The sequence below is a fragment of the Pteropus medius genome, unplaced genomic scaffold, assembly GCF_902729225.1.
Source record: "Pteropus medius unplaced genomic scaffold, Ma_sr-lr_union100, whole genome shotgun sequence".
Taxonomy (NCBI): Eukaryota; Metazoa; Chordata; class Mammalia; order Chiroptera; family Pteropodidae; genus Pteropus; species Pteropus medius.
In genome coordinates, this window is record NW_024342469.1 from 5,979,224 (window position 1) to 5,989,345 (window position 10,122).

The 10,122-nt window shown below is 55.5% G+C and overlaps 1 protein-coding gene across 1 annotated transcript; it reads left to right on the plus strand.

Moving 5' to 3' along the window:
- The first annotated feature begins 2,965 nt into the window (after positions 1-2,965).
- CHADL (chondroadherin like) lies at positions 2,966-10,000 on the plus strand. Its single transcript, XM_039863362.1, has 5 exons — positions 2,966-3,175; positions 4,743-4,911; positions 5,453-7,147; positions 7,647-7,813; positions 8,441-10,000. Exons 1-5 carry the CDS (start codon positions 3,168-3,170, stop codon positions 8,670-8,672), a joined length of 2,271 nt encoding a protein of 756 aa, XP_039719296.1. The 5' UTR covers positions 2,966-3,167; the 3' UTR covers positions 8,673-10,000.
- The last annotated feature ends 122 nt before the right edge of the window (positions 10,001-10,122 follow it).

Genomic DNA, 10,122 nt, shown 5'->3' on the forward strand with positions numbered 1-10,122 from the left:
GGAAACTGGTCGGCAGTGTCCACTGAAGCCAAAACAAGCATATTCTAAAAGTAGCAATTCCATCCCTAGCTGTATCCTGACAGAAGCGGGTTGTGCTATGTTTACGAAAAGATGTGCAAACATGGTCAGCAGCCGATCCCGTCTGATCTAGGAAGCTAAGCAGGGTCGGGCCTGATTAGTACTTGAATAGGAAACCACCTAGGAAGACCAGGTGCTGTAGGCGTAAAAAAAAAAAAAAAAAAAAAAATGGTCAGCAGCACTTCCTGTCAGCCTCATCCTGGAAACAACCGAAATGTGCATCAAGAGTAGAATGGATAAAGAACTGCAGTACATTTCAGAGAGCTAGAGCAAATAATCCTAAAATGTATATGGAACCATAAAAGACTCCGAATAGCCATGGCAATCTTGAGAAAGAAGAACAAATTTGGAGATATCACACTACCTGATAGCAAACTATGCTATAAGGCTATAGTACTCAAAACAGCATGGTACTGGCATAAATACATGCATCGATCCATGGAACAGAATAGAGAGCAGAGAAACAAATCCACGCCTACACACTCAGTATATGGCAAAGGAGGCCAGAATATACAGTGGGATAAAGTCTCTTCACTAAATGGTGCTGGGAAAATTGGACACATACATGCAAAACAAAACAAAAACTAGACCACCTTCTTACACTGTATACAAGAATAAACTCAAAATGGATTCAAGACTTAAGTGTAAGACCTGAAACCATAAAACTTCTAGAAGAAAATGTAGGCAGTAAACTCTGATATTGCTAACAGTAATTTCTTTTTGGATATATCTTCTCAGGAAAGGGAAACAGAAAAAATAAACAAATGGGACCACATCAAACTAAAAAGTTTTTGTACAGCAAAGGTAGCCATCAACAAAACAAAAAGACAACCAACTGGGAAAAGATATTCGCTTATGATACATCTGATAAGAGATTAATATCCAAAATATATAAAGAAGTCCTACAACTTAACAACAACAAAAAAACAATCCAATTAAAAAATGGGCAGAAGGCCTGAACAGATATTTCTCCAAAGAGGAAATACAGATGGCCAATAGACTTATGAAAAGATGCTCCAGGTCACTAATCATCAGAGAAATGCAAATTAAAACCACAATGACATACATCTCGCACCTGTCGGAATGTCTATCATCAATAAAAGAACAAGTGTTGGCGAAGATGTGGAGAAAAGGGACCCCTCATACACTGCTGGTGGGATTGCAAATTGGTACAGCCACTATGGAAAACAGTCTGGAGGTTTCTCAAAAAATTAAAAATGGATCTACCTTTTGACCCAGTGGTTGCACTTCTGGGTATTTATCCAGAGAAAACCAAAACAATAATTCGTAAAGATCTATGCACCCCTATGTCCATGGCAGCACAATTTACAATAGCAAAGGTATGGAAACAGCCCGAATGCCCATCAACAGACAATTGGTTAAAGAAGTTATTGTTCATATATACAATGGACTATTACTCAGCCATTAAAAAAGTTAAGTCTACCATTTGCAACGACATGGGTGGATCTAGAGGTTATTATGCTGAGTGAAATAAGTCAGAGAAAGTTAAATACCATATGATTTTACTTATATGCAGAATCTAAGGAACAAAAAAACTAATCAAAAACAGACTCACAATTTAGTGACGGCCAGAGGGGAGGGGATTTGGGGGGCTGGGAGAATGGGGTGAAGGGTTAAAGAAGTACAAATTAGTAATTGATAGATGGCCATGGGGATGGGGAGCATAGCATAGGGAGTACAGTTAGCATCAATGAATCGCTAGGTGGGGAACCAGAGCGGGGAGAGAGCAATCAGGGGGATCATTCTATAAACTACATGAATGTCTAACCAATGTACTGTATACTTGAAACTAATAATAAAATTAAAAAAAATAAATCGTGGTATAGTGAGGTGCCAGCAAAGCAAAGGTGGGAATGGTCAACCCAAGCCGGGAGGAATAGTTCAGTATTGACATCGTTTAGAATTTCCAGTGCATGACGATAAGAAGCAAACCAACTTTAAGTCAGTCCCACTGTATTTAAATTCCCTGCGGATGATGCTCCCCCTTGCTGTTTACACCTCGGCGGATCGCTCTCCCGCCTCGCCCCTGTGCCACTGTCATGGAACATTTACAGAATGGAATGCTGGGATGCTATAGAAAACGGAAAGTGAACCGATTTTTAAAATATGGATCACCAGCGTTGAGTGAAAAAAGCCAGATATAAACGTTCGCACTGTGATTCCACTGATAAGGAATTTGCTAAGAAAGTTGTGTGTGGTGTGGCACTATTTCTGGTTAAAAAAAAAAAAATCAAACAAAAAAAAGCCAAATGGAGTCATGAAAGATGCAATTTCATTGGAAATGCAGATCTGAAAAATAGGATACAGAGATATTTGCTATGGTCTGGATGAGCTACTTCATTTTTTAAAATGCACATGTGTCCAGGAGGTAACTATCTGTATATTTTTTGCAACTTTGTAAAAGCAAAAACTTGGAGGCAACAGAGATGAATGGCCAAGTTGAGACGTTCATACCATGGAATACCATACAACGGACAAATGAATGTGACTAAGAATCAACTTGGATCGCTCCCAAGAATCTGATATTGAGCGGAAGAAAAAAAAATTGCAGAATGTCCTATGTACAGTATTAAACGATGTAAGTAAATGTATAAGAAGCACAAACAGAAAGGACAGACTTAACCATTCTTGAGCACCTACTATATGCCAGGTGCCTACCTGAACCCCCACAGCAGCCCTCTGAGCTAGTTACTAACAGTATGTCTTTTTCACAGAGTAGGAAACAGAGGTGCAGCCTCACCTAGGGTCCCACAGCCAGAAGTCCCGCAGCCCTGAAGGCCCCTGCCTGCCAGGCTGGCCCCAGAGCTCGGCTGCCCAGACCAGGCCATTAGGCCTGGGCTGAGATCCTGAGCTGTGCTGGGCAGAAGTCCCTGTAACTCCAGCCGCTGCTCCCGCCCCTGCCTGCCCCTCCTTCGCCTCAGCTCTGGCTGGGCTGCCCACAATACCTCCCATTCAGCTCTGTCCCCACCGCCAGGCCTGCAGGCGCAGAAGGGGGCTCCCGCCAGCATCCAGACGCCGGCCTGTCCCTTGTGCTGCACTTCGAGGCCGGGCTGGTGGTGCGAGGTGGCATGGAGGGGTGAGTCTTTGGGTACTGTTGTGCCAGGGGTCTTAGAGAGCTGAGTGGCCGCAGGCAAGCCCCTGCCCCTCTCAGGGCCCCGGAGAGGCTGGAGGACAGGAGCTCTGGGGTCTGCCTGGGCATTCTCCAAGGGGTTCCCCCAAAATAGCTTCTGAGGAAGGTGGTGTATGGGAGTGTGGCTGCTCCTGTGGGCCAGTCCCTTGCGGGGCTTGTCTGAGAGTTCAGCAGCCCTCTGAGCCATGGACACTTGTCCCTCAGGGATCTGTCCCCGACCCCCACAGCCCCTCTCCCTGGCTCACCCTGAGCCTCAGTCTCACCACAGACTGGAGGATGCCACCAGCCCCAAAGCAGGGGATCCTAGGACCCTAAGGAGACTGAAAAACGGATGGTGACAAAGCAGTGAACAGAAATGTGGGAGGCTCAGGCAGGGGCCCAGCCCGGGGATCAGAAAAGGCTGCTCAGAGGCCCCGACCGAGCTGAAAACAGAAGGAAGAGCTGGAAGCGTCAGGTGTTGCTGGCAGCCAGGAGGGAGCACTGTGCTCATGGGGAGCCAAGGGCCACACGGAGCAGTTCTAGCGCATTCCTGGTGGGGAGTCAGGAGCTGGGACGTTCCACGGGCAGTGGGCAGTGAGGAGGTGCTGGAGGGTTTTCAGCGGGGGTGTCAGAGCCTGTCTGTGTTTTGGAAGTTCTCTGGTGGTCGGCGGTGAGCGGAGCTTTGGGAAGGCCAGGGGACCCCCTGTGGCAGTGGTTGTCCTAGTGAGCAGCAGGCAGTGGCTTTAGTTGTGATGTGAAGAGGTCCAAGTGGGTGACGGATAGATAAGTGTGTGTGGGGGGAATTGGATAGGTGGGTGGATAGGCAGGTAAATGGAGAGACCTTGTCCAAAGCACAGCCCCAAACCCATACCCTCAGTTTCCCCATCCAGTCCAGGCCAGGTGGGTGACATTAAGATGAAGGAAGGACAACAGGAATAAACAGGAAAGAGGCCTGAGCTTCCAGCTCATCTGTCATCTGACCAGACATTAAAGCTCCTCAAGGCTCTGGGACTCCACAGTACCTGGCCCCTCAAATCTCACCCCACAACCCAGGCTGGGCCTAAATCCTCCCCTCTGGCTGCCAGGCCGTCCTCTCGAGGTGGTTGCCATCATGCTCCCTGCCACCGTGGGACTGGCACTGCATCTGTCAGGAACAGCTACTTCTCTTTCCACCACCGACCTCGCACTGGGAGGTCCAGGCCTCCCCCTGGACCCGGGAGCCTTACCACAGCCTGGGCACAGCCTGAACCCCAGTCATTCTCTCATTTAGCAAGGCCCCACTTAGCGGCTGGGCAGACAGCCAGGGGATGCGCCAGGTCGCCTTTCTGAGCCTCGGTTTTCTCCAGCGTCTAACAGGGCAATAGAACCTCTGTGTACAGGTGGGAGGGGACGAGGCTCAGGGCAATGACACATTCCCCGGGGCAAAAGAGGAAGATGGCCGAGGGACTCTGGGGACTGGAGCCAGGGCTCCACGAGTGCATAGTGTGGGACGCTTGCCCCTGTGAACAACAGACCCCCCTCCCTCCCTCTCCAGGCCCCCGAGCATCCCCTTGTTCCTGCTGCTTCCTCTGCCGCTGCTGCTGGGCCCAGCTTGGCACGCAGCTGCCCAGCGGTGCCCACAGACCTGCATCTGTGACAACTCCAGGTGGCATGTGTCCTGCAGACACCAGAACCTCAGCGAGGTGCCCAACGCCATCCCCGAGGTCAGCAGGGTGAGGGGGTGTGATGGCGGGAAGGATATGGGAGGAGCCTGAGCTGGCACGGGAGGATCTGCCACTGCCTGGCTGGGGAACCTTGAAAAGTCACTTTTTCTCTCTGAGCCTCAGTCTTCACATCTGTAAAATGGGAATGATAACCAACAACAGGGAAACAATCTATTTAAAATCTTATGTGACTGAGGAAAAAAATCCTATGTGATTGGAACAAGTAGATAACCTATAAATACTGGATTAATTACAGACCCTGTGGCAGGGAACGGGGGTCATATATGGTCTCTGCTCTATGGAGTTAAGAACTAGCGGGAGAGAAAGTAAATGGTCAGTGACAATTCAATGTGAAAAGTGTTAGAGTGGGGGATGCCCGGGCAGCAGGAGAGGAAGGCTTCCTGGAGGAGGTGTCAGTGAGCAGGATGAAGAGAATGAGGCGAAGGTGAGGGGTGAAGAGTGTTCCAAGAGGGGGAACTTAGCAAGAGCACAGGTCACAGCCCCTGTGCTGCTCAGCCTCCCCTCCCCTCTCCCCGCCCAGCTCACCCAGCGGCTGGACCTCCGGGGCAACGTGCTGAAGGTGATCCCTCCAGCTACCTTCCAGGACCTGCCTTATCTGACCCATTTGGACCTGCGGCACTGCCAGGTGGAGCTGGTGGCCGAGGGTGCTTTCCGTGGTCTGGGCCGCCTGCTTCTCCTCAACTTGGCCTCCAACCGCCTGAGCGTGCTGCCCCAGGAGGCGCTGGACGGGCTGGGCTCACTGCAGCGGCTAGAGCTGGAGGGGAACATGCTGGAGGAGCTGCGGCCAGGGACATTTGGGGCACTGGGCGCACTGGCCACGCTGAACCTGGCCCACAACGCTCTGGTCTACTTGCCTGCCATGGCCTTCCAGGGGCTGCTGCGTACCCGCTGGCTGCAGCTGTCCCATAACGCCCTCAGCGTGCTGGCCCCGGAGGCGCTGGCTGGCCTGCCCGCCCTGCGCCGGCTCAGCCTGCACCACAATGAGCTGCAGGCCCTGCCCGGGCCGGCCTTGTCCCAGGCCCGCAGCCTGGCCCGTCTCGAGCTGGGCCACAACCCATTCACCTACGCTGGCGAGGAGGACGGGCTGGCGCTGCCTGGCCTGCGGGAGCTGATGCTGGACCACGGGGCCCTGCAGGCCCTGGAGCCCAGGGCCTTCGCCCACTGCCCACGCCTGCACACCCTGGACCTCCGCGGGAACCAGCTGGACACTCTGCTGCCGCTGCAGGGCCCAGGGCAGCTGCGCCGGCTGTGGCTGCAGGGGAACCCGCTGTGGTGTGGCTGCCAGGCCCGGCCGCTGCTCGAGTGGCTGGTGCGGGCACGTGTGCGCTCGGACGGTGTGTGCAGGGAGCCCCAGCGCCTGCGAGGCGAGGCCCTGGATGGGCTGCGGCCCTCGGACCTGCGCTGCCCTGGAGATGGGGCAGGGGAGGAGGAAGAGGAGACGGCGGCCCCGCTCCGCCGCGCCCCTGCCGGCGCGCGGGAGGAGGAGGATGGGGCCGCCCAGCCCTGCCCGCGCGCCTGCGCGTGCGTCTCGGAGTCCCGGCACAGCAGCTGTGAGAGCCAGAGCCTGCGGGCCGTGCCCCGCGGCTTCCCCAACGACACCCGGCTCCTGGACCTGAGGCACAACCACTTCCCCTCGGTGCCGCGAGCGGCCTTCCCAGGCCTGGGCCAGCTGGTGTCGCTGCACCTGCAGCACTGTGGCATCGCGGAGCTGGAGGCTGGCGCCCTGGCGGGGCTGGGCAGCCTGCTCTACCTCTACCTGTCGGACAACCAGCTCTCAGGCCTCAGCGCTGCCGCCCTGAAAGGGGCCCCCCGCCTCAGCTACCTGTACCTGGAGCGCAACCGCTTCCTGCAGGTGCCTGGGTCTGCCCTGCATGTCTTGCCCAGCCTCTTCTCCCTGCACCTGCAGGACAACGCTGTGGACCACCTGGCACCTGGGGACCTGGCAGGCGTGCAGGCCTTGCGCTGGCTCTACCTGAGTGGGAACCGTATCACACAAGTGTCTCCCGGGGCTCTGGGCCCAGCTCAGGAGCTGGAGAAGCTGCACCTCGACAGGAACCAGCTGCAAGAGGTGCCCACCGGGGCCTTGGCGGGGCTGCCTGCCCTGCTGGAGCTGCAGCTCTCGGGGAACCGGCTCAGGGCCCTGCGAGACGGGGCCTTCCAGCCTGTGGGCCGGTCGCTGCAGCACCTCTTCCTAAACAGCAGTGGACTGGAGCAGGTGGGCCCAGGGGCTGGTGGCCGGAGCGGGTGGGCCCAGGGAGTAGGGGTGGAAAGGCAGCACGTAAGCGTTCACTCAACAAACATCCTGCCTTTGCAGTGCCAGGCCCGAGACGGGCATGGACACTCTAAAGTCAGCCAGACTGTGCCTGCCCCCAGGGAACTCAGGCGTGTGTGACAGAGCAGGCGCAATTCAGTGCCACAGGGAGAGGTGTGGGTCCATGGGTCACCAACTATTGTAGACTTTGAGGGCAGGGCGGAACCCCCAAGAAGCTTTGCCATTATTGGGGGGTGGGTTCAGGCAAAACAGTGAGAACTATGAACTGGGGATCCAGGTGACTTGCAAAGGGCAAGTGCTTTGGCATCAGACCAACCTGTGTTTCCAGCTAAGCACTGCCCTTCCTGCCTGGGCCGTCTTGGGCTCCCCAGTTCCTCCTGCTGGGGGGCCTCCCTACCTGGTCTGACAGGAGCTCACATCTGGGCATGGCACCTCCTTGCAGATTTCTCCTGGGGCCTTCTTGGGCCTGGGGCCCCAGCTCCAGAGCCTACACCTACAGAAGAACCAGCTGCAGGCCCTGCCCGCCCTGCCTGGCCTCAGCCAGCTGGAGCTGGTGGACCTCAGCGGCAATCCCTTCCGCTGTGACTGCCAGCTGCTTCCACTTCACAGGTGAGCATCCCCACACAGATCCCCAGCCGGGGACCCACAGCTGCTCTCAGCCCAGCCCCCAGTACCTCTCCAGGCTGCCACATTGGCCCAGCTGAGCAGCTTTAGGGGGCGGGGTCCTGCCAGGGCCAACTACCCTTCCTGGGGGAGCCAGCGTGCATGGGCTTGGGGTGGACTTCTCTGAGCCCTGAGCCCTAAGCCTAGTGAGGAGAGACTGAATCAGTGTGCGTGGGCACTTCACATAATTACATGAGAAAGCAACGAGGACCTGGAGTCCCACAAAACCGGCCGAAATCCAGCTCTGACTTGGGCCATGTAACCTCCTGAGTAGGTCCTTCTGTAAAGAGGATGACAGCAACCGTGCCCGCCTCATGGCGGTGGCTGGAAAGAGTTATGTTGCCTTAGTGGTGTGTGTAGGTTGGATCACCAGCCCTCCGTAACTCTTACAGAAGGAATCTGAGGGTGGCAGTGATTTGCTCAGGTCACATCATCGGTGAGCATCCGAGCCAAGACTGTCCCCAGGGTTCGCTATCACGCACTAGGCACCCCTGGCCCAGATTCTCAACGACCTCTGTGCTCTCCTCAGAAAAGCTCAGCACGGCAGGCTCCCTGACTCTCTTCCCTCCTCAGGTGGCTCACTGGGCTGAACCTACGCGTGGGGGCGACGTGCGCCAGCCCTCCGAGGGCCCGCGGCCAGCGGCTGAAGGCTGCAGCTGCTGTCTTTGAAGCCTGCCCGGGCTGGGCTGCCCGGAAGGCCAAGCGGACACCCGGGGCCAGGAGGACCCGCGTACAGGGAAGGCGGCAGAGAGACGAGGTGGGCCACGAGGCAGGCGCGGGGACCTTGGTGGGGCACAGGTTCTGAAGCTCCCGGGTAGCACTGACGTGTCCGTGAGACCCATCCTGTTGTCACAGTGATTACTGGATCTCTGTGGTCTCAACCACTTCCCACCCTGACCTCAAGGGTCTTGCTCGTCCCTGGGTCGGGAAGAGCCGCTGAGCGGGCGTGCCGTTGGCGCCACCACCACCTGTCCACCCGGACAGGCTGGACTTGACTCTGCGTCACTGCACCGCCTCATTATGTTCCCCATCCTAACAAATCCATTCACACTCAAATCTCAGTTGTAGCGAAACCTCGCAGCACGTCAGAGAAGAGTGAGTGGGCTGGGGGCGCCCCTCCATGTGGGAGCCCCTCCATGTGGGTGCCCATGCTATGGAGTGAGGGCATGTGGGGGGTCCGCGGGGGCAAGACCAATCCTTAGAGGAAAATGAGGACAGAACAAGTGAGCACTGGGAGGGTGAGGACTCTGCCTGCTTCTGGACCTGCCTTTTAAAGGTTTGGGGTGTCTGGGGACCATCAGATGGTGCACTAGTTCCCCAGGGCCACAAACCAGGGAGCTCCGAACAGAAGCGTATTGTCTCACTGCTCTGAAGGTCAGAAGTCTGAAGCCAAGGCGGGGCCGAGCTCCCTCCAGTGGCTCCAGGGGGACCCTTCCTGCCCCTGCCGGCTCTGGCGGCCCCAGGTGTTCCTTGGCTTGTGGCAGCACAGCTCCAGATCCTGCCTCCACCTTCACATGGCATCTCGTATCTCTTCACATCACTTTCCTGCTACATTTTTGTGTGTCCCATTTTCTTAAGGACACAAGTCACTGGATTAGGGCCCACCCCAGCGACCCCACTTTACCTCTGTGAAGACACTATTTCTAAGGTCTCATTCTGAGCTATGTCTTCTTTGGAGGGACAGGATTCAACCCACAGCAGTGCTTCTCATGGGCGCAGGGTGGGAGCGAGGAAGGAACCCTGTGCTGAAGGCGAAGTCTGCCTTAAAAGCAAGACCTGAAACTGGTGTCAACGACAACAGCAATGTTAACGCTGGCAGTCGCATGGCACTTTCTGCCAGGCACTGTGCTTAACAGCAGCGTCAGCACGACCCCCGCGTCAGCTCAGCTGGGAGGGGGTTGGCGGCAGTGCATGTGTACACTTGGCTCGAATAGCTCTAATGGGTCCCCCTCCAGAACAGTGTTTAGTTCAAAGGGTTCCCCCAACACCCGCCCATGGTGGCTATGGCAGGAATTGGGACATCTCAGACCACTCCACCCAGCCACCTTTTCTGACATGGAGATATTCCACCAAACACCTAGCCCTGAAGTTCTAGATTTTTCATTTTTATTTTGTTGAAAGTGGCAGCTTCCTCCCAAGAACACAAAGGAATAGAAGGGTAAGGGCCCTAAGCCCTGGCTCGGTAGGGTGCTGGGCCATGCACACCTGTCCTGACACCCTGACACTGGCGTCTGGCACGGGGAAGGCGTTGAGTG

Coding starts and splice junctions, on each gene's coding strand:
- CHADL (XM_039863362.1), top strand. Junction 4,912..5,452: donor TGCCCAACGCCATCCCCGAG/GTCAGCAGGGTG, acceptor CTCCCCGCCCAG/CTCACCCAGCGGCTGGACCT. Junction 7,814..8,440: donor CAGCTGCTTCCACTTCACAG/GTGAGCATCCCC, acceptor TTCCCTCCTCAG/GTGGCTCACTGGGCTGAACC.